Genomic DNA, 24,144 nt, shown 5'->3' on the forward strand with positions numbered 1-24,144 from the left:
GGATTTTACTTGGTATCGGATTGGAAAGGAAATCAGTGGTATCGCACATCACTACTGAAATCCTTCTGCAGGACGGGTGCCGGGAAATCTGATAGATCATTGTATTTTCTATGGCGACACCAATTACCTATTTTTCTAGCTATCAAACTCGCTGGAGAAATGATTGAAATGCACTGAGTGTGATGCAGTATGGCAGCGCTATTATGGAATATGCTGTGAACTTAGCTAACGTTACTTAGTAATGTGAGTTAATTTACTCAAGTGAAAGCTTTAAACATTAGCCAATACATAACTAGCTAACTTAAGGCTTTCTGATTAACCCTCTGGGGTCGACGGACCCAGAGTCTCCATTTCAACTTGGGTCGAACGTGCGGACTTCAAACTATATACCAGTGTTTAAACTGTGTTGATAGGCCATGTAAAACCGATGTTTTGTTTTCTGAATAAAACAGTGGCGTTTACTCCGGGAAGAAACGGTAAAAACTGTGTTTTCTAAGGAGAACGCTAGCAAACACGCTTTGCTTTTGAGTGAAAAAAGAAAAACCACTCCTTCCCTATTGGTGGAAAAATTTACCATGTCGACCAATCAAAAAATGATATGGCAACATGTGGCGTTTGGGAAGAGGGGGAAGTTTTAGGAGTGACTGGCGAGAGAGAGCGAGTGAGCGAGAGAGAGAGAGTTTTGATACGTGAGAGCTTTGTGACATTTACCGCGTTTGGAGTCTCAAGTTAGTGTGTTGTCTTGTGTAGTTGGTGTGTAGTGTAGTCATTGTTTTGTTTTGTGTGTCAGTTCTACTAGTGAATGTCACAGTTGCTGCAAAAAAGCCACCAAAGGCATTTTGCAGTGTAAACGCTGTCTCCACATGGAAAACAGGAGTGACACACCTGCTGTCAGACCTGTAAATAGTTTAAAATGGTTATATAAAAAACATCTGAGCCTTGGCTGCATTTTTAGGTAAATAGTTCCACAACTTTGTTGTTTGCAAAACTTGTGCATATTTTTAAAAAAATGTACAATTTCTATTTGCATTTCAAGTTATGAAAATGATTCGTTAAACATGCTTGTGGTTTTTACAGTCAAAATATCACTTTCTACTCGTATTTTAAATTTTGTCTGAATTTGGATAAGTTGTGCTGATACAGTTTGTCAAAATGAGAAAATAACAGATTGGCAAAATAAACAGTTTTTAAAGGTAAAATATAGAGGCCAAATCAAAAGTAGTCAAAAATGGCCAATTGTACCCTGGACCCCAGAGGGTTAGAGGCTAAAAGCAAAGTTGTCACCAAGTACTGTTTATATTTGTGTGTATTGCTGCAGCTTTTTGAGCATTAACTTGGTGCCTTTGGGTGAAATAATGGTAATATGAGTGATCCATATGGTCACAAAGAATAGCCACTTGTTTCTGTGCTACCAAAGTTCCCCGGCTTTCATTCAAAATGTGTTTATCGTCATCACCGACACATTAAACTACTTAAACATTATAAATGTCTTCAAGCTCACACTGAGGCCTGTGGGGCACAATCAGCCACTCAGACAGTACACACATTTATGTGTATTTATATATGAATATTTCATATTTTAAGGCTGCCTGTTTATTTAAGGGAGATGAACAAAATACATTGGAATTGTACATAATAATATCACAGGTGATAAATTCAATGGATTTTAAGTAGATGCTTGTGCATCCTTAAAGTCTTATATGTTGAATTGAACTATGTGATCTGTTCCAAACCTCCCAGTCAGTGCTGCTCTCCATGCCTGTCTGACTGTACATGATGTTTGTAGCACAAACACTTTAAAGGTGATCGTTTAGGACTTCAGCAATAATACAGACAGCAATTTAGTTAGCAAAAAACAGTTTATTTGGGAATTAACTTAAAAAACAAACAAACATCTGCCTCCTATTTTTTGTTTCAACGGGGGGGGGGTTTCAACAGGAGAAGAATATCTCTAACAAGTTGATTTGTTCACATTTTCACATCTTAATTTTTAAGTGAAATGTGCATTTTGAGTTTATACACTATGTATATAAGGCGACAGTTTTCTTTTGCAGTATTTTTGTGTGGTGCGTTTTTCTATGTCTTAACAAAAGGGGAACAAAGGTGTTTAAGTTCACCTAGGATGATTTGTTTTCATTTTCAAATGGTCTTACTGAGGTGATGCGAATTGAAACATGCATTCTTTTTGGGGGGGCGGGGGTGGGGATGTGCTGGAAAAGCTTGAAAAGGGACCTTGAAAGTGCTTAAAAAGTGCTTGAATTTGACCCTGAAAAAGGCAGATGAACCCTGAAATTTCTGTGTATGCAGACATTGGCTGTATCCCAATTCAGGGTCTGCAGCCTTAAAGGCCGCATTTCAAGGCCGATTACGTCACAGCGGCGCGCCGAAGGCTGTCCCAATTCAAAGGCTGCTCGAAATGCGGCCCTGAAATGTGGCCTTCATTTCCCTGAATTTTAAGGCTGTGGCAGTGTAGACTTTGTGGCCCAACATATCCCAGAATGCATAGCGCGGCAGTGGGTGTGGATAATTTTGCCGAAAAAAAACGGCGGATGGGGGCGCCCGAAGAGTAAACTTTAAGTAAGTACTGAATATTATGTCACTTATTTATGTACAAATGTTTAATAACGAAGAACATTAAACATTACTGTTGGCCACATGTCGGCAAAGTTATGTGACATTAGTGACGTTTGTACTAACTTGGTTTTAAAGCCTTTACTTTAAAATATACGCCGTTCAATAGCTGAGCTTAATCTTACGGAGAATGATCAAAGCTCATGTAGAAACAAACAAACAAATGAACAAAAGATTTTCTCCTTTATTTCTGTCAAACACAGCTGTATGACACTTTTCCAGCTGTTAGTATCATGGTTGCTAGGCAACCTGGGCAGCGCAACAGAGGCTAGACCGTCCCATTTCACAAGCCTCGCACTTCCGGCCTCAGCGGTCTTTGAGTACACGGCCCTTGAGGATCGTTGAGGCTGCGTACTTTAAGGCTGCAGACCCTGAATTGGGATACAGCCAGTAACAGATATGTGATTTTCAACACTTGTCACAGTTCATTGCAGTATTGTCAAAAATGGATTGCATGTTATTGCCAACTTGACCCCATTCAGTCGTAGTCTGATAGAAGACTGATAACAGGGACGGTATTAATTTGCATAATGATCTCATTTTGCACCGGAAGAAAAAACCTTCCTTTGAATTAAACAGACATCACAAAGTTTAACTGAAATGCTTTTTCAGCATTCAGGAAAGTTGAAGTGTATTTGAACCTGGCCATGCATTTCCTTTATTATTGTATGATTGAAATGTGCTACAAACTTTATTATTTGGTTTTTTTCCTCTGCTGTTAACAGCTGATAGTGGTAAAAGTTGATCAGATGGATCCAGGCAAGCCTCCTGATCTCACTGAGAAGATGGGTGCCCATTGGCTGGGACGAGGAAGAGGATTACAGCTTGGGGAGTCTGCTGTAGGACGTGGTAGAGGGCTGTTGCTCTCTACAGAAGAACCTGTTGTAGGACGAGGCAGGGCTTTCCCTACTTTCAGTGATAACTCACTGGGACTAAGTGGAGCTGTCCCCATTACTGAACCTGTGGTAGGAAGAGGTAGAGCACTGTTGGCGCAACAGGATATAGTAGTTGGCCGAGCCAGAGGGCTGCTCGTCCCAGCAGTTGAATCAAAGGTAGGAGTGGCGAGAAGTGCAGGCGTACTTAGACTGGATCCACAGGAAGGACGCACACCTCCAAGTGAGACAATGATGCCAGCTCTAATGGGAGAAAGCCCTACTTTGACAAAAGAAGAGGTGCGAACCAGAAAATGCAATAAATTATGTTTTAATTTTAATGGTGAAATTGCCACACAGAGTTGCACAGGTTTGCTTTCTTCTGACAGATTGGCAAGCCACCACATGTTAAAGGATCAACACTGGTCTCAATGTTTAGAGGAATGGGCATTGAACCATCAGCGACTTCACTGGGAAGAGGAGCAGCACCACTGGGTCAGTATTTATTCTGAGAAATCCAGAGATACTGAAAACAAACAGTCTCTGGGCCCCTAAGCACAACACATTGTGTGCTCATTTGCTCAAAGCTTTGTAAGCCACAGAGTGGCGTGATGTTGGTTCATTTTGGTGTTTATGTATATGAAGAAGAATCATATGGATTCATGTTACATTTCGTTGCAGGTAGGGGAGCAGCTGGGGATGTGGGAGAGGTGAAGCTGCGAGATGCCCCACCAGGTGTCATCAGCACACCACAGAGTATCGGCCCATCTGGAGAAATGATGGGCAGAGGCAGCAGGTAAGCAGCACAGGAGTGACACTGTGTTGTGTTTCGACTAACAGGGTTTCTGACATATTTTCATTCAGCCTGATGTAGTTTATGAAACCTGCAGTAGACTAAATGAGAGCCTACTTTGTCTGTGCTGCTGCAGTTTCTGTGCTCGCTGCTGAATGCTGCTCGCTTGAATCAACTGACTTTTGACTGCTTGAAGAGGGGTCCTAATGTGATTGGTCACCTTTGATGGACAGTTTCTTTTACTTAAATCGAGTTACACCGAGGCAGCAACATAAGCGCTGTTTTTAAACCATATTTGTAAATTAATTCTGCAGAGTTAATTATCAGCAGTTGCTGTTTCCTGTGTAGCAGTGGAAATACTGACAGCTGTCACTAAATAACCTTACTGATGAAGAAATCTTTAAAACCAGAGCGTTCTGAAGCATCTTCACTGCTGTCCCATATTGTTGTACAATATTCCATACATTTAATAAAAAAATTAAAAACAAAAAACTAACTCATGAGAATCAGGAAGTGTACGGTTATAACCAAAATACAGACGTTTAAATCTGCCAATAAAAAGTTGCTTAGTCTGCAGCAAACGTATAACTGCACATACCCTCCATTTAAAGCTGTAATCATATTTAGCAGAATTAGATTTATATGAAATATAAGTTAACTAATAAATTGTGGTGTGATTTAGCTACAGTGAATTAGTAGCTTCAATGACTTTGTGAAGCGTACACTTTAATAACTCATCAGTTCTATAGAGTTTGAAATATACCTTAATTGATAAAAATTTGTACTTTTATGTCAGTAAAAGTTCATTTTTTACAGAATGTATATGTACAGTAGTATTATTACTTCTATATATGTATAGGATTTAGGATAGGTACTTCTTCCACAACTGTAAAAAGCTGATAATCAGATTTGATCAAAGCATTTGTTCACTGAAACAGTAAAAACGTTTTTTTACTAATAATCAATGATCGAAGTACCTCCCAGAAACAGCTCTTTAATATTGTTCTTGCTTTATGAACACTATTAAATCCTTCGTCAAAAGTCAGTTGATTGGAGCAGGTAGGATTCAGCTGTGAGCACAGAGTGTGAAACTGCAGCAATGCCTGCAAATCAGACTCTCACACGTGTGTGGCTGCTGAGTTTTACACACGCAGGTTGTTGAATTTGCACGCATGGAATTTAATTCCACATGTAGCAATGAATATCTGCAGGCAGGAAATTAAATTATTTGCTGGATTATGTTTTTTGTCGCACCTAACTTTTGACAATTAAAACAAATCCATATATAAAACCTAACGGCCATGAAGTTAAATCATTGTACAGGAAGAGCACAAAGTACATGTTCTAACCTTTATGAAGGTATGACTTGATCCAGGTTGGGATGGAAAAAGTAGTGCCAGTGCCAAATTACACTTACTTACTTTATCTGCATTGAACAACCATTATATGACTTTTCCTTGTGTGGATTTTGCCTTTTTCAGTTTCCTTGGCCGAGGTTTGTCCCCTCAGAAAATGGTGGGCCTCGGAAGAGCAGCTATGCCTCAGCTTGGAGTTGGCAGAGGCCGTGCTTTGCTTCCTTCATTTCCTGCAGGTCAAGACGTGTTTGTTTCTCCAGTGTCTGAGCCGCAAACAGAATACTCTCAGCCCTCTCTGACGGGTAATTATATAAAATTATTTTAAAGGGATTGCAAACTGAGAGTTTACCACCTTAATTTGTTTTTAATCCTCTTTTTAAAAGAAAAAACAAGAATTCCTGTGCAGGAATTCTAGATTTTAGATTTGGAAACTGTCTGAAAACTTGAGACTGGAGAAGATTGTGATTTTGAAAGGGAAAGAAAGGTGTAGGAACCCCAAGTAAACTATTATGTGCATCTTCTTTTGCATGTGTCTAATACAATCTTAATTGTGTTTTTTTTATTTTAATTTGATTAATTTGTGGGGGGGAACATGCATTTTGGGTAATGACATGCATAATACTGTAAAGGAACGGAGTCCCCTGTACACACCGTTCAAGAAGCCACAGACCTTTCCACTGGTCCAGCTGCAAAGACGGGGCTGACAATGGAGGCAGTTCGGTGAGTGTGCTTTTCTCTATTTCCTTTACCTTAGCGAGTCCTAACAAACCAACATGAGCTGTGTTGTGGTTTGGAGGCTTTTAACGGTCAGAGCGAGTGTTCTGGTGTTAGCTGTTCATTCTAAAACATCATTACCTCTGACTTATCCATGTCTTCTGACATTCTCATTGTCTCTTATGAGCACATAATGGTGTATTTTATTAAGGGTCATCTAGTGGTATTGGTTCCGTATTGATTAAATCTAACATTTTGCAAGACAGAGCTTTTATTCAGGTCAGTAACTGATCATTTGTTTTGCTTGTCATAAACTGATCTTTTTGTCCATGTATGTTCTCCACTCGTCAGTGAGCCACTGAATAAGGCTGGAACCAAAGGAGCTCCTATAAATATTGGGTCAAATCACATCCAAATTCAATGCAAGAACGAAGCGGTGTATCAGTACCATGTTACATTTACGTAAGTATCATATAACATTCAAGACCACTTGTTGCGTACAAGGAAACAAAGTTTATGTCTAAAAACTGGAGGAAATGTTGGAAAGCTTTAATCATAGTTTCAGGTAATACAGGGACTGGTTCTAATACAATGTAGGCACTGGTAGCTGCGTCACTGCCTACACAGACAGGCAGTAGACAGTTTTTCACAATAAATGCTCTGTTTTGTTCACCATAAAGATGGTTTACCTGCATATAAATCTGCCTCACACATAGAGTAGAATTAAAATTACAGGAGCAAAAGATTATAAATACTTGATTTTCAGTATATTGTTATTCTTGACATACAAAAAGTGCAGTGTTTCCAGCTCAACATCCAGCCTAACATTCCTGTCTGAACAAACTAACTGAAAATTACACTAAAGTGATATTTGGACTAATTCTCTGTCTATGATCCTTAACAGATTTTAGTCTACTTTCGGCTCTTATTAGTCCGTTGATTATAAGTGAGCAATTAATGAAACCCAGAGAGCTCCTGTTACCAACACTCACATGTCTATAAAATTATGCAGGTATTTTGGGAAAATCTTAATGTTTACTAGGATTTAACATTTTGCCAGACAACAATGAAAATGTAGGATCAGCTTAAATTACACTGAAGAACCACAGAGAAACTTGAAGTTTGTTCATTCAGTATCGTTACCCGTGTTAATATCTACTGTGTATTTTGTGATGTGAATTTCTTACCCAGTCCTAATGTCGAATCAGTGGCGATGCGTTTCGGCATGATGAAAGACCACCGTCCAACCACAGGTGAAGTTGTGGCATTTGACGGTTCGATACTGTACCTTCCTGTTAAACTGAAAGACGTGAGTATCACAGTTGTTACAGTCACCATGCTAAATTTAAAACTTAATACGCTCTTTTTAAAATAAATATATATATATATATACATATATATATATACTATTTTTGCACAGGTGGTTCTTCTCAAGAGTTTGAGACGGACCGATAATCAGGAAATACAAATCAAAATTCAAATGACGAAGATTTTACCACCGAGCTCAGATTTGTGCATTCCCTTCTACAATGTGGTGCTCAGGAGGTATTATGTCAGAGACACATTATATCCTTTCTATTTTACACAATAAGCCCGACTGCTGTTAAGAGTCCTAAACAGCAATGATTGTTTCCCACCGTGTGCCGTTATAAAGGAAGTTTAAATTACAGGATATGACGCAGTGTTCCTCTCATTTTTTCAAGGGTGATGAAAATCATTGGACTAAAGCTGGTGGGCAGAAACCATTATGATCCAGAAAGCGCAGTCATTCTTGGAAAACACCGGTAAGTCGTGAGATTTGTTGTAGCACCAAAGGATACCTGCTAAAATCAGGCAGCGCAGTTTCATTCACTAGTCTACCGGTTTTTCTAGACTCCAGGTTTGGCCAGGCTACTCAACTGGTATCAAGCGCACAGATGGAGGCCTGTACCTGTGTATTGATGTCTCTCACAAAGTCTTGCGGAATGACTCTGTGCTGGATGTCATGTGAGTTTACACAACAAAAAGCATCAGCATACAAACATGCTCGAGCTGCTGCAGATAGATTCATGTCTGTGACTGTATCTCCAGCCACAGATGATTTTGCAACATTTCTAATGGCCTTTAGTGATTATCGAGCATTATTAACTTTGACCAAGCTTTCCCTGTTAGGCTTGAGCAGAACAGTCTAATAAAGGCTCCGTTCCATAGTGTGAAAAATGAAAAACACGTGCTTGTGTTGGGCTGTCTGCCAGGAACACGTTGTACCAACAGAGCAAGGAAAACTTTCAAGATGAATGCACCAAAGAACTCGTCGGCAGCATTGTCATCACCCGCTACAACAACCGCACCTACCGCATTGATGCCATTGAGTGGAACAAATCACCCAAAGACACCTTCACTTTGATGGATGGCACTGTAACTACCTTTGTGGACTATTACAGGTTAGACTGCTTTTTCCTACAGCAAACTGTTTTTGTGTGTGTTTGTGTAGTGAAATATCGGCAGTTCGGTCTTCATACCAACCCAACAATGAAAAGATCAGTTGGATCTGGGTTTTTTTTTCTTCTTTTCTCCGTTTTCCCCAATGCTCATGTGATTGCATGTTTGTTTGTTTTTTTGTTTAACAGCAAAAACTATGGCATTACAATCAAAGAGATGGACCAGCCTTTACTCCTGCATCGGCCAAAGGAGAGGTCCAGACAAGGCGGGAAGGTAAAAACCTATGTTTTTAAAAAAGTTTTATTCAACAGTTCAGTGCAACAACACTATTTGTGTCTCCGGGAGATATTTTTAAAGTCAGTACTAAATATGGAATGATGATTTCCACATGCCTAATGCTAGTATTAACTCATTCACTGCCAGCCATTGGCAGTGAATGAGTTAAACCCATTGACTCATTCACTGCAATTGACGGCTATAGACATCAATGGCAGTGAATGAGTTAATAAAAGCTCAAGACACACAGACAGATTTTTATGCAGGCTCGATGAAGTAGATCAGTCATCTGACATGTTTTTCTAAGAATGCCACTTCACATTCATGTTCACGTTTCTTTAATTTATGTTTGTCCAAATAGTTACCAGAAGGTTAGTAGGGTTGGGTGATTGGATAAATATATTGACTATCGATGATAGGCTGAGCCCATCGGCGATCGTTTTTCCAAGGGCGATTTATTTATTTATTTGCCCATGAGTAAGTTTGCTAATAATGATGGCGATAACATAAGCAATCAACAGAAAAAAAAATAATAGTGCCTCTTTCATCTGCGAGCAAATGCACCCTCCTCAGAGTGCGCCCAAATGGTTGTTGATGGAGCTGCAGAAGCTGATGGTAGCCTAGCATGCTCAGCCGGATGGTGGACACATACATGCTCATGCAAGTTAGTCGTGTTTGAGTACTTTGCTCGCACTAGACGTCTGCACAACTGGCACACTGCTTTGGTTACATCCGTAGGTTTACCTCTTTCATCTCAAATTGGCGACTATATATTTTTAGTGCTGTCAGCATTAACGCGCCGTCATCATGACTAATGCAATTAATAATTAACCCATCTGGAGCGCAGACTGAGTCACAATCCCTGAAATGTCTCTTTCAACACATTTCGGGCAGTTTGTCCAAAGTTTGTTCAGTCTGCGCTCCAGATGGGTTGAGCACGTTTAAAAAATTTTAATCGCGTTAATCGTGATGACCGCGTTAACGCTGACAGCGCTAATGTTTTTTGGGAAATTACTTCGTCCATGTTTGGACTTCTTCTGTGTTGTAAACGCACAAATCAGTCCATGCATGATTACGTTGCTCCAACCATCAAAAAGCCTGCGCATGCCTGAATATTTCGCCCATCGGCGATTATTTGGCTGACGATTGTTTGTTGGAAGATTCTTGCATATCGCCCAACCCTAGAGGTTAGTCAGCCTGGATGATTAGTTATCATGTAAGACTCAACATCTGTGTGAGATGGGATGAAGCTAAGTAAGTGAAAACCAATAAAAATATGAATAAAAACTTTATCTTAATGCATGCATGTCAAGCAGAGCTGTACACAGCTGTATGCACTCTTGTGCTTTGTTGTACCGAAGATGTAAAAAACTAAGTTCAAAAGTTTTTATAACAACTAATTGTTCATTTGTTGCAGCAAATCATCACTGGTGAGATCCTTTTAGTCCCAGAGCTTTCCTTCATGACAGGAATTCCTGAGAAAATGAGGAAGGACTTCAGAGCTATGAAGGTAAGCTTAATGTGTCAGTAAACTTTCCTTACTCTTAGGAGCTGCCCATCTAATTTAATGTTAGTGTTAATACACACTGTGTATGTTGGTTGAAAACAGAACATATAGCATTTTAAAAATCAGTTGTCTTAAGAGTGTTCAATATTAAAGTGTTCAAATTTTGCTAGTTTAAACTTTGAGTGTAAACACTTGATTTCTACACAGCAGAGAAAGAGCCTGACCATTGTAAACATTGACAACGACACGGTAGTGCAATGCTTTGCTAACATAACCGTCAGAACAAAGATGTCTTATGATTATTGTCAGTAATGGAAATTTCCAAGAACAAATTCTGGTCTGAAAACCTTCATGAAAGTAATTGTAATGAATAAAATAACTTGTGGAAACCTGACTGCTCAAAGAGAATATTGCTCTTTTTAACATGTTCTAGGACTTGACAATGCACATTAACGTGAGTGGTGAGCAGCATACTCACTCAATAAAGCAACTTCTGAAGAACATCAACACCAATCCTGAAAGTCTGAATGAGCTTGGTGGTTGGGGACTGGAGGTTGGCACAGAAATCTTGATGGTAGGAATTTTGTCTCTTTAGAAAACTCCTTCATTCAAAGCCCGTGGGCTATTTTCTCCCCAAGAGTTGTCTGAGAAATGCACAGTGAAACCAGTGCCATGCTATAGCCTTTCAGTATGTCGGTACTAAATTCTGACTGACTTGAGGCCATGTTTAATTTCTTTGGTTAGTAAACATAATGCGTACAAAAACAGTTCTTTTAGAAGTGGATGTAAGAGCTTGTCCTTTTTGTTTTCCTTCCTTGTTTGCCCTTTTTCCTTGTGGACGTTTCTTTTTCTCTATTTTTCCCAATATAGTATGAATATTTTTCTCTTTTGCAGATCAAAGGTAGAACTCTTCCCTTTGAAACCATCTGCCTGCAGTCTTCATCCTTTGCCACTGGTGCTGATGTGTCTTGGTCCAGAGAGGTTGTGAGGGATGCTTCAATCAGCTCTGTAAGTGTTATGAATGCTTATCTGTAGAGCTCTATATAAATGTGCTGTTTCATATCCCAGATCTTGTCTGGTGGTTACCAGAGATGTGTTCAGTCAGCTAAACAATTAAACAGCTGTAAACCATTAATGTTTAAGCATAATGACATGTAACTGTTTGGTCAAACATTGTTAGTTCTCCTCTCTGTGATGAAAATTTGGAAATTAAAAAAAAAAAAAAAGCTACATTCAGTTGGGAACTGAATTTGAAACATTGGAAATCATGAGTGAGTCATTTTGTTATCACTATGTTTTTAAAATAGGACATGAAAATGTCCCTCAGAATGTAAACTAAAAAAAGACATTTTATCTGTAGTTCTGCCAGCTTGTTTTATGTGTGCTTGCTAAGAGTTGCATACCTACAAAATGTGATAAGGCTAAGGATGCCTTATAAACAATGCAATATTCTTTTTACAGTTAAACAGCGACAGTAGTTTGCTAAAGTTTATGAAGTCCTACTTCTGATTGTCCTTTGTCACTGAATGCACAAGAGACAGGAGAAAGATGGGACTGTTTATACACAAACAGCTGATTTGGGGGGAAATGGAGACGCTTGGGGAATAATAAATCTGAAGAGACGAAACCTCAACAACTGAAAGTAGTTAAAGAACAAAACGGCATACACAGTTAATACACTGCTTCCTAAAGTGTCAGTGTGTGAACAAGTTACTTTACCATAATACAAATATGGCTGATTTACACCACTGCTTTCTTTCATTAAACAATCCATGTTACTCTTAGATTCCCTTGAAAACCTGGGCCGTCTTCTACCCTCGACGCTGTACAGCACAGGCTGAAGAGCTTGTTTCCACCTTTAACAAGGTGGCCACACCTATTGGGGTCCAGATGGGTCGACCCATTTGTGTGGAGCTGAGGGATGATCGGACCGAGACTTATGTCAAGACCATCCACTCGCACCTCACGAGTCAGGTATGATGTAGAAAATGTTTAGTTTGACGAAATCTTCATAAATCTCATTTCACTGGTTTTTAGTTCACTACACAAATATTCATTAGAAATATATGAATGCCATCACAGTAATGTGAAGATTTTTATATATATATATATATATTTATTTATTTATTTATTTATTTAAAGGGGACAGTGCAGTTTAACATAGTTCAAGTGCAAGACATGAAACTGATGTACCGCACAGGTTTATAGCTACTGCTAATTTTCAACAATTGTCCCTTGTTGGGCTTACAATCTAGATGCATTTTACAATAAAACATACATTTTCATAAAACCAAATTACATCATAAATACAATTACAAATTAATAGACAATAATTTAAAATAAAATTAAAATTATTAGTTAAAATTAGAGATGGCACGATACCACTTTTTTATGTCCGATACCGATATCATAAATTTGGATATCTGCCGATACCGATATGAATCCGATATAGTTTTTTTTAATCAACAAAACTGTTTTTTTAAAATATCTTGCTGCATTTTGTATAAGTTCATACTCAAGTTTAAAACAACAACTACACTAAAGCTATTCTGTTATACCTGTATACAAAAAAAATATTTCATAGTTCAGCAATACTGATCAATCTAATAAACTTAAACCTACACCATCCTCACTATTCTGGTATTTTAAAGAGTACTTAGCGTAAATATTAAGCAACCTAACTAATAGGGTTCCAACTCCCAGCAACAACAAAAATAAATAAATAAAAAATAGGGAACCACCCCTCACGCTCCACCTCATGATGCTTAATCGATGTAATCAACCTTAATTTGATGCAGTGTGAAAAAAAATGCACAGAAATCAATTATTTTTCAAGAAATATTAAATAGATTCAACATCTTTCTTCAACAGAACTGCAGACTGCACAGATGATACCTTCCCAAAGGAAAAAGTACTATAGCTTACTAGGGTATATATATTAGACTTAATAGTCACTATATACAGTAATTGACTTCTATTCATTTTACATCAAATTAAAACTTTGGCTGTCAGATAATTATTTATTAAAAGCTAGACATTTTAAATGAGAATAAGAAAGAAAAGTATGTCTTTGTGCCCCCTTTTCCCTGTTCATGCCCTATCGGCCCCCCTGGCTAAACTTTGCTAGATCCGCCCCTGCACAGTTACGTCAGCTACATAGAAAAAGATCCTGGTGTAGAAAGTAATATTAAATAAATTCTAACAACAGCTTATCAAGCTTAAACGTGCTGCTGTTGTTCAGCCGCTGGTTTCCTCTTTCTGGTGCAAAGTGGGGCAAAAACAAACAAGACAGACGGATTCCCGACAGAAAAGCCGATCAGCTGATCATTAAGCAGTTTCACGATTGAAGTAGCAGCCGGAGAGCGAGAGGCAGTCGCTTGTTAAGCTTAACGCAGGAATGCTTTACAAACATTCAGAGATGGACTTACACACTTGCTTTACTTCTCTCGGGGATAACTTTGTCGGAGATGAAATGCCGGGTTGTTAGCGAAGCTCCACATGCTATCCAGACCACCGACAGGTCCCGCATGCCACAGCCGCTCTATCACGTGATGCATACTGCTCCGACGTGCTAACGTTCTGAGGTGAGTTACGGCGCGTTGCAAGTTTTGTGAGGTGCTTTCGTGATATTTAATGGATCGGATTACATTTTTTATTTTTCTCCGATATCCGATCCAGTAATTTAGGTCAGTATCAGACCGATACCGATACGTAATATCGGATCGGTCCATCTCTAGTTAAAATGACTACAACTTTGATTTCCCTTTAACCACACTTTACCTTCAATGTAAAGGATCTAATGTCTGTAATCAATTTGATATCGGTTGGAAGTGTGTTCCACAGATGGCAAGCCTTTATATATAGATATATATACACACACACACACACACACACACACACACTAATCACATATACTAATGTTGGATATATTTTCATTTATAAACGTATCATATTTTGTCAATAAAATAACTGACAACCCCTTATAGTTTATTCCAGTTCAAAGAAAAGGTTTGTGTATCCTTTGGCGTTACCAGAACTTGTGAAGTTATTGCATATGATGGACAAATGGAGTGTAACAGACAAGCAGTTGTACTTTTCATGTCTTTATCAAATACATCAAACACCAACTTTTTCTTGCCTAGTGCACACACTCACCAGCCACTTTGTGAAGTACCCCTGTTCAGCTGATTGCCTTATTAATTATTTACTTTAACAATCACATGGCAGCACCTGAGTCCATGGTCATTTCGATCATCTCTGCATACTTAAATGGCCTACTGAAGTTCACTGAGCACTAGAATGCAGAAGAAAGAAACTTAAGGGACTTTGACCATGGTAAAGTTGTTGTTGTTGGCGCAAGACAGGCTTGTCTGAATATTTGAGAAACTGTTGATCTATCGGGATTTTCCCACACAACCGTCTCATGTGTTTATAGAGAATAGTCTGAAGGAGAGAAAATATCTGGTGAGCAGCAGTTAAAAGTTGATAAAAATGTAGGAGTCACTTAAATAACCATTTGTTACAACCAAGCTGTGCAGAAGAGCATCTTTGAATGCACAACATTTTGAACTCTGTAGTAGATGGGCTGCATCAACCGAAGACCACATTGGGTCCCACTCCTGTCTGCTAAAAACTTGAGCTACAGTTTGCACCGGCTTACCAAAATTGGAAAACAGAAGATTGGAAACATGTTGCCTGTTATCAGTTTCTGCTGCAACATTGAGATGGTAGGGTCCAAATTTGGCAAAAGCACAGCATCCCTCATGTCATGTGTCAGCTGTTAATAGCGATGGTGGTGTAACAGTGTGGTGGATATTTTCTTTGCACAGTTGGGACTGCTTTCCAACTGAGAATCATTTCATTCCCATCCCTTAATGACCATCCTGCACCCATCTTTTGATGACTGCTTCCACCTTAAAACGTTCAAATCTATCAAAGAGAACAGTGCTTTGTCTGTTGTATCTTTCCTGTATTTTTACCTCTTTGTCATTACCAGTGAATGCTCAGATGTTTGGTGGATGTTGTTTAAGATCACTATACTCAAGCTTTTCACTCCTGTGTGCAGCCCAATTTGCAGCTTGTAGTTTGCATCATTTTTGGCAACAGAGATGATCTCTACAGTGCCATCAAGAAGCTGTGCTGTGTTAAAAATCCCATCCCATCCCAGGTTTGTGATGTTTGTGCTCTTCTTTCAGCATTAGAGGAAAGGAATGAAATGTTTACAACTTAACAAATGCATAAATAGTAATTTTGAAAATATTTTCTTCCAAAAAAGAAAGTTTGTTTCACTCTCGCCTATTTGTCATTAGGCCATCAACGTCCGCACAATTTCCCAGCAACAGAAGTTGAAGAGTGTGGCACAGAAGATACTTCTGCAGATGAACAGCAAGTTAGGAGGAGAGCTGTGGACTGTCAATGTTCCTCTGGTAAGTGTCATGACACACAAGATGACAGCTGAGCAGTTTAATATCAGAAGTGGAGTCATTTGGATTGTTAGGATATTTCCTCAGCTCAATTATTTATAACAGAGATATAGTCTTCATTTATTTTGGGGCTCCTTTACCATGGATCACTACATCAGCGTTGTGGTGTGGCTTGGAGGCGATCAGCTCACGGGCCTGCTGAGGTGTTATTGAGGTCCAGGTTACTTTGACAGTGGTTTTCAGCTCCTCTCTATTTCTGGATTGGGTGTTTCTCATCTTCTTCTTGACAATACCCTATAGATTCTCTGTGAAGTTTCAGTCGTGTCAGCACAAAAGCGAGCCTTTTTAGCAGTGACCTCCTGTGGCCTAATCTCCTTGTACAGCATGTCAGTAACATCTGAATATCAATCAGGCTTTAGGAAAAATCACAGTACTATCACAGCTGCAATGAGTGTAGTAAATGATATTACTGTTGCACTTGATAAGAAACAACACTGCATCCCTTTTTATTGATTTGTCAAAAGCATTTGACACTGTTGATCATTGATTTTAAAACTTAGACTCCTTCAGTGAGGACTCTCTGAGAGAGCAGTGGCATGGTTCTCAAATAGGGCTGGGTATCGTCACTGATTTCTAGAATCGATTCGATCCACGATTAGATTCAATTCGATTTGATTCTGGGAAATTTTGACAGTCAGATATATTATAATTCAGATCAGTACATTTACATAATTTTGTATCTATAAAAAGGAAGCTGACACACGCAAGACTTTATCAAAGGTGTGAGCATCACAGCAGATGCCTTTGTGTCAAAGTAGCTGAAGATAAAACACAGAAAAACATGAAGGTGGTTTTCCTGGCCTGGGATTTTATAAAAAATATTCTGCAGTAGATCAAAAACGAAAGAAAACCATTAATCAACATATGAACGTTACCTCTGACGTTCCAGCGGTTTTATTAGAGACCGCTGAGCGTTTTGCATTTTGCATAATTTTAAAAAGTTTAAATTTGTTCAGTATTGAACAGCAGAAATTAGGTTGTCTTTTCGGAAGTATGTAATAAGAAAAAAAAACAGTGGCCGACAGCGCTGTAAACAACGGTAGACTTGTGCGTAACAAGCAAGCGAATAATGAAGAAAACAGATTTTTAGACGGGAAACTTCTTGAAGTACAGAGAGAGAGAAAGAGAGCTGTGCATGAAGTGTGATTTCATCCTGGTGGAAGCAAAACAGTAAAAGTCAGAGTGAATTCATGACGATGTTTATGTGAAGCGTAGTTTGGATCTTCTTTTGCTGCTGGTTCGGTCAATATTGTTTGGAGAGAGATAAAACTAAGAGCTTTAGAATCGGCGCAAAAAGGGCGTGAACACAAAGCGCGGACCCGCCGACGGATCAGAACCAGCGAGCTGTCGGCTTTCAGCCCCGACCGTGTCCGTGCCGTCAGGTGAGAAAGGCGCATCTCACTGATTCTGATCCGGGTCCGCGCTTTGTGTTTACGTCTTTGTGCAGAATCCGTGTACCTGCTCTCATTTACTGTTTTACTGTTTGGTGGTTGTTGAAAATTTGTGAGGTTTCACCTGAGATTCTGGCATTTCGGGCAAAATAAATTAATATTAAAAAATCGATTCAGGATTTTAATGAATCGATTTCATGTTATCCAAGCGAGAATCAATTTTAATCGATAAATAGATTATAAAAACCCAGCCCTATTCTCAAACTACCTCAGTAATCGGTCTCGGTGCATAAAATCCGACGGTCTATGTTCTGAATTTGTTACAGTGCACAACGGAGTGCCACAGGGCTCTGTATTAGGCCCCCTTCTATTTATCATTTACATAAACAATCTTGGTCTAAATGTGCCAGATGCAAACATGCACTCCTATGCTGATGACACAGTTATTTACAGCTGTGGTTCAACTCTTGTCCAAGCCATTGACTCCTTGCAGAAAGCCTTTTTTGCTGTCCAGCACTCATTACTTCAGCTTAAACTTGTTCTCAATGCAGACAAAACAAACCTCGTGTTGTTTTCTAAATATGGGCCCAAACAATCCCATCAGTAACCACTCTTGAAGGTAATAAAATCTAGTTGGTTTACACGTATAAATATCTGGGTATCTTGATTGATGACGCGCTCACCTTCAAACCACATGTAGAGAATCTTGTTAAAAATCTGAAGTTAAAACTAAAGTAAGTTGTGTTTCTATTTCAATACAAAGAAGCGGCTTGTTGCTGCAACATTCTTGCCTGTGCTGGATTATGGTGATATTCTATATATGAATGCTTCTGCTCAGTGTCTTCGAATGGTTGATTCTGTGTATCATGCTTCTCTGAGGTTCATCACCAACCGTAAATCTCAGACTCACCACTGTGAGTTATACTCTCAGGTAGGATGGCCTGCTTTGGAAAGTCAGAGGAACTCTCATTTATACAGTTTTATATATAAGGCAATGCTTGGGTTGCTACCTTCTTATATATGTTCCCTGCTTGCAATGAAGCATGCTGGTCCGCATGGTTACTTGTTGCTTTCTGTTCCATTTGCCCGAACTAAATTTGGTAAAAGAGCTTTTGTCCGTTTAGCACCCCTGGCTTGGAACAAACGACTAGAAAAAGACTGAATTCATTTCATTAAGTGCTTTCAAATCTAAACTAAGAATCCTTGAGGCCAAGTCCATAACATGTAACTATTTCAATTAGATTGGTTGTCATTTTAACTGATTTTTTTATTATTATTATTATTATTTGAATTTTACTGAATTTTATTTATTTATTTTTCATTTATTTTTGCATGTGTGTTGTTGCTGCCTGTGTTTAATTGAGTAATTTCTGTAACTGTGAGACACCCGCTGCTGCCTATCTTGGCCAGGTCTCCCTTGAAAAGGAGGTTTTTAATCTCAATGGGATCTTTCTGGTTAAATAAAGGTTAAAGAAAAGAAAGAAAAGAACATCTGTCAGATCAGCAGTCTTTCCCATCATTACTGTTGCGCGTACTCTTCTAGACCAAGATATACATGCCATTTATACTGTTTGAATTCTCAGTGGGCTTAAAGTTTGGACTCTGGTGAAGTATCCATGTGTGAAATGATGTCTCGTTCAGGTGACCTCAGCTTTCAGGCAAAGAATGTTGCTAATTTGTATGTCTTACCAGCTGAAGCAACACTAGGTCATAATGTTTTTCTCACAGGGTTGTATGGTGGGCTTTAGTCATAATAATGGCAATATCTTAGATTCATACAATACCTGTTCAAGGGACTCGAGGTGGCTGTACCCAAAAAAGAATCAAAGGCTTCAGTGAAGGGGAGTGATGGGATCCCTTCATCTAACGTTCTTCTCACCCTGATGGGCCTATCACTATGAGCAGGTTAAATCTGAGACATGACTTTTGAAAAATTGTTCCAGAGTCCAGTTTTTGTGATCCCTGCAAATTGAAACTGAATGAGAACACTGATTTTTAACTGAGGTGATTGAGGCTTGCAGTTCTTTGGATGATATTCTGGGGGTTTTTGTTTTTGTGATCCACTGGACAGGTTGTTGATGTGCTTATGGAGTAATTTTGGTAGGCTGGCCTCTCCTGTGAAGGTTCATCACTCTTCCAATTTTAATGTATTTGTATATTGACATATTTACACTCAGCATGTTTAATTAGAGTCCTGAAATATTAGAAATGGCCTTGTAACCCAGTCTGATCGATCTCAACGTCTATGTTTCTCACTTGTTCACTTGAGTTCCTTTAGATTGAGACATCATGTGTTGTCTGTGGTTGCCCTGCCATATGTATTTTAACATCATTACAGAACTTTTAACATGGGAACATGATAAACCTGTCTCCCCTGAACAGAAAAACCTGATGGTAGTTGGAGTTGATGTCCACCACGACCCCAGCAAGTCTCATCAGTCAGTTATGGGGTTTGTCGCGAGCGTGAACAGGTAAACTTCCCTTCCCATAGGGGCGATCGTGGCTCAAGAGTTGGCAGTTCGTCTTGTAATCGGAAGTTTGCCGGTTCGAGCACCAGCTCCGACAGTCTCGGTCGTTGTGTCCTTGGACAAGACATTTCACCCGTTGCCTACTGGTGGTGGTCAGAGGGCCTGGTGGCGCCAGTGTCCGGCAGCCTCGCCTCTGTCAGTGCGCCCCAGGGCAGCTGTGGCTACAGTGTAGCTGCCATCACCAGTGTGTGAATGTGTGTGTGAATGGGTGGACTGAATGTAGTGTAAAGCGCTTTGGGGTCCATAGAGACTAAGTAAAGCGCTGTACAAATACAAGCCATTACAATTTTTCTCTCTTTTTGTCTAGTCGTTCTTTAGATTTCATATTTTCTCCATAGTTGAATTATTACATTTAATGTGAAGCACACAAAAAAGTGTTAGTGTGCACAAAACACTGACTTCACATTACTAGACAATGCAAAGCAATGCTGTGACTCACTGTTTTCAAGCATTTTTGCATCACCTTGACAAATAAACCTTTTCATGTCGTTGCATATGAGTGCACAAACGAGAAATTATTTGACCTTGAATTGGTGAGATGCACTATGCATGCGTCCTAACACCAGCGTGTTGTTCCCTACAGCTCATTGACCCGCTGGTACTCCAGAGTAATTTTCCAGACCCCCAATGAGGAACTGATCCATGGCTTCAGGGTTTGCTTACTGGCTGCGCTGCAGAAGTACTATGAGGTACAAATGCACTTCAGAAATGTGTTCTGATTCAGGACTCCTGTCTGTAAAGCACCACTAATTCTCACCTATCAGTGAACGCAGTATAATGAAAACAACAGTGTAGTTTGTTTCTGGGTGTTATCAAGTTTTGCTGGGTTTAATGCATTTTCATTTACTGTATTAAATTTGTATAACTTTACTTTGGTTACGCATGTCTAACAGGTAAACCACAACTTGCCAGAAAAGATTGTGGTGTACAGAGATGGTGTCTCAGACGGCCAGCTTAAAATGGTGGAGCAGTACGAGATCCCACAGTTGATCAAATGCTTTGAGACTTTCCCCAGCTACGAGCCCAAGCTGGTCTTCATCGTGGTACAAAAGCGCATTAACACCACTCTCTACTCCTGGGCTGCAAACAGCTTTGGCACTCCCCCTCCTGGAACTGTCGTGGATCACACCATCACCCAGAAAGATTGGTTAGTCCAGGGCGGGGCGATAACAGCAAGGGGTTTGATTCCAATTGGAAGGATTGTAGGATGTCAGTTTGTTTCTGAGGCAGCATTTTATAAATGTGAGAAATGATCACAAAATGTGTAAATGTAAACACGGTGCTGCTGTTAAAGATGAGAGGCCTGCTTTTTGTGTGTGTGTTTTTTGTTGCTGTTTTTTAGTCTGAATCCAGCTTTAGGGCACAGGCGACCTGCTTCAGTAGTCTACACTGGCAGCTCAGTTTAAAGGCGATGATGCTAATGTGTAGTAAACAGCATTTCATGAAAATATCTTGTAAAAATACACGAGAGAGAAATGTGAATTTAAACATGTGCACAGCAAAACTGCTACGACAGATGTACTGGCAGCTGTAGCAGAGGAAATGTTTCGATTCTGTAAAGTTTCCCAAACCAAAGTGATTGTTTCCCCCCTGCTCAGGGTGGACTTCTACCTGATGGCTCATCACATTCGGCAGGGCTGCGGACTTCCGACACACTACATCTCTTTATATAACACGGCAAACCTCACACCAGACCATTTGCAAAGGTATGATCCAGTTTCCTTTCCACTAAGCAATATCTGCATTTAATATTTGATCATTACAAGATTGAGGTTGTTTTTTTAGGTCATCGCTGTAGCTGTAAGAAAAAGAGCCTTTATCACACCACTAAAGCAGAGTATTGAAAATCTTCGGGGCAGTCTTCCTTCTGTCTAAAGGGGAAAAAACACAAAAGTACTCACAAGCTTACTCCATTTGGTTTGTAAATATGCTTCCTGAATACGATGTAACAGTAAAGTTGACGTCTGTATGATGTAATGTCTGTTTAGTTTGAGCAGCTCATGAAGAAAAGTAAAGATAGTCGCACAGAACTGCACAGAGCATCTGTCATGACAAAACAGCATTGTACCTGACTAAGAGCCATAGGGTCTGTCATAATTCAGTACATAATCATAATCTTTATATGGTTTGCAAAATAACTCTGCTACACAGTGAGTCTGTGATGCTCTGTTATACAGCTGTGTACGATACACAGTGAAGTAGAAAGATGTAGCCCTATGTATGTAAAAATCTCAAAGTATTATTCACTGTATTATGTTGTGTACATGTCATTCAGATTTGTCTGAATTTCTAAGGCTACGTTCACACTGCAGGTCTTAATGCTCAATTCCGATTTTTTGATCAAAGTTTTTTTTGTCTGCTCGTTCACACTACAAATAAAATGCGACAGCAAACGTGCTCTACTGTGAACGCTCAAAGCGGCCCCGCATGCGCAAAAGAAGACGTCACACACAACGCGCTCTGTTTAGACCCAGAGCAAACAGTATTGTTTGACTGATGGCCCTTAATATGCAGACTTCGGACTTTACGTTTCCCAATTTTTGCTTTTAGTTATTTTGTTATTTACATAATAATGTAGATAACCTAATAATGATCCTTATTGCTGTTTTAGAGGAGCGGTGCTTTCTGTCAGAATCTGCAGATTATACAGTACAAATAAAATGTTCACGTTGTCTTCCCAACAGTTTCACTAACATCTACACTGGATGGTCAGGAAGTGTTCACGACGTCTTCTCCGGTGCTGATAATTGGCGTCTGTCTTCTCTCAGTGACGTAAAAGACGGATTTAATGCGACCTGACCGTTCAAACAGCAGTCGCTTTCTAAAACATCGGATAGGTATCGGATTCCGGACCACATACAAAAGTGACCCAGATCGGATTTGAAAATATCGGATTTGTGCCGTTCACACTGTCATACCATGATCGGATAGATGGGTCGCAGAGGGTCAAAGAAATCGGATTTGATGCGCTTTCGCCTGCAGTGTGAACGTAGCCTAAGATCTCCAATAAGTTTATAGCGTTTATAGCGTGTTTGTCAGTTCAGAGCTGATACGTGTTTGAATAAAAAGAGATTTTTGGTGCCAATCATGTCCCAAGATGTAGCAAAATCGTGCATTTTGATACCAAAATTTTGCCCAGCCTCCAGTTGTCAGTAAGACACACAATCAGTCAAACATCAGCTTCTACTGTTTAGTCTGGACCTGTATCCCCCAGCTGGTCTTGGCAGATGGCTGAGCCTCCCTGAGCCTAGTACTGCCCAAAGGTTTCCTCCTGCTAAAAGGAAAAAGCCTTCCTGTTGCCAGAGTAGTAGACCATACTTGCAAAAACACAAATGGAGTAGAGCTGAGTAGAGATTGTGTGTCAGGAGTTTGAGTGGTTCTGTACACATTTATATCTTGGAACTGTACTAGATGCATTTTCAAGTAATTAACCACCACCCCCCTTTTATTTTAAGCCTCACTGGTATTTACCTCGAGTCTATTGTTTTCCAAAGTATTGCTGTGATTTCTTTTTTGTGTATCTTCCACACAAATTGGGATTTATTGTGAATGTGTGTACAGTTCAAAAACACTTCATTGTTGATTTGGTGTCTTGCCAGGTTGACCTTCAAGATGTGCCATTTGTACTGGAACTGGCCCGGCACCATTCGCGTTCCAGCACCCTGCAAATATGCCCACAAACTGGCTTTCCTGTCTGGCCAGTACCTTCACTCAGAGCCGGCCATCCAGCTCTCAGACAAGCTCTTCTTCCTTTGAGTTATTCTTTGCCTTGATGCAGACGGCAGTTACCTGTTTTTAATGACAACTCATTTACTTTAATGAGGGATTCATTAATAACCTAGAATATCGTTGCACACATTGTAATAATTATAATCAGTGTTATTTTAAGAGTTTGTTCATTTTAAGGTCAGTTCAGTTATTTAAAAAAAGAAAGAAAGTGGTTTAAGTTTAGAAAGTTTTACTGGGTTTTCACATTTTTGTCTTTTAGTAATTACGTTCAGTAATGCAGCAGTGTTCTTAATGTTTGCACCAATTCAGCTTTCAGCTGTACAGATTTGTAGCTTGTAGTATTTCAAATCTTTAAATAAAACACGAGCCTGTTTGTGTGGTGCTGTCATTATCATGATCGGTCTCTTTATTTTTATTTAAGCCTTTAATGCTTCACTTACAAAA

At 39.5% G+C, this 24,144-nt stretch overlaps 1 protein-coding gene across 1 annotated transcript; it reads left to right on the forward strand.

The window, feature by feature from the left end:
* The first annotated feature begins 3,380 nt into the window (after positions 1-3,380).
* Positions 3,381-23,727, forward strand: piwil2 (piwi-like RNA-mediated gene silencing 2). The gene is made up of 23 exons (XM_085367796.1): positions 3,381-3,803; positions 3,893-3,998; positions 4,185-4,299; positions 5,778-5,953; positions 6,281-6,371; positions 6,717-6,827; positions 7,557-7,674; positions 7,786-7,910; positions 8,069-8,149; positions 8,238-8,351; positions 8,600-8,788; positions 8,975-9,059; positions 10,480-10,572; positions 11,003-11,143; positions 11,464-11,577; positions 12,355-12,543; positions 15,635-15,736; positions 15,879-15,995; positions 19,826-19,914; positions 20,555-20,660; positions 20,865-21,118; positions 21,570-21,677; positions 23,571-23,727. Exons 1-23 carry the CDS (start codon positions 3,381-3,383, stop codon positions 23,725-23,727), a joined length of 3,204 nt encoding a protein of 1,067 aa, XP_085223922.1.
* The last annotated feature ends 417 nt before the right edge of the window (positions 23,728-24,144 follow it).

Source organism: Diplotaxodon limnothrissa, linkage group LG12 (genome assembly GCF_057381915.1).
Source record: "Diplotaxodon limnothrissa isolate DT_005_m linkage group LG12, D_limnothrissa_male_GT1.1, whole genome shotgun sequence".
Taxonomy (NCBI): domain Eukaryota; kingdom Metazoa; phylum Chordata; class Actinopteri; order Cichliformes; family Cichlidae; genus Diplotaxodon; species Diplotaxodon limnothrissa.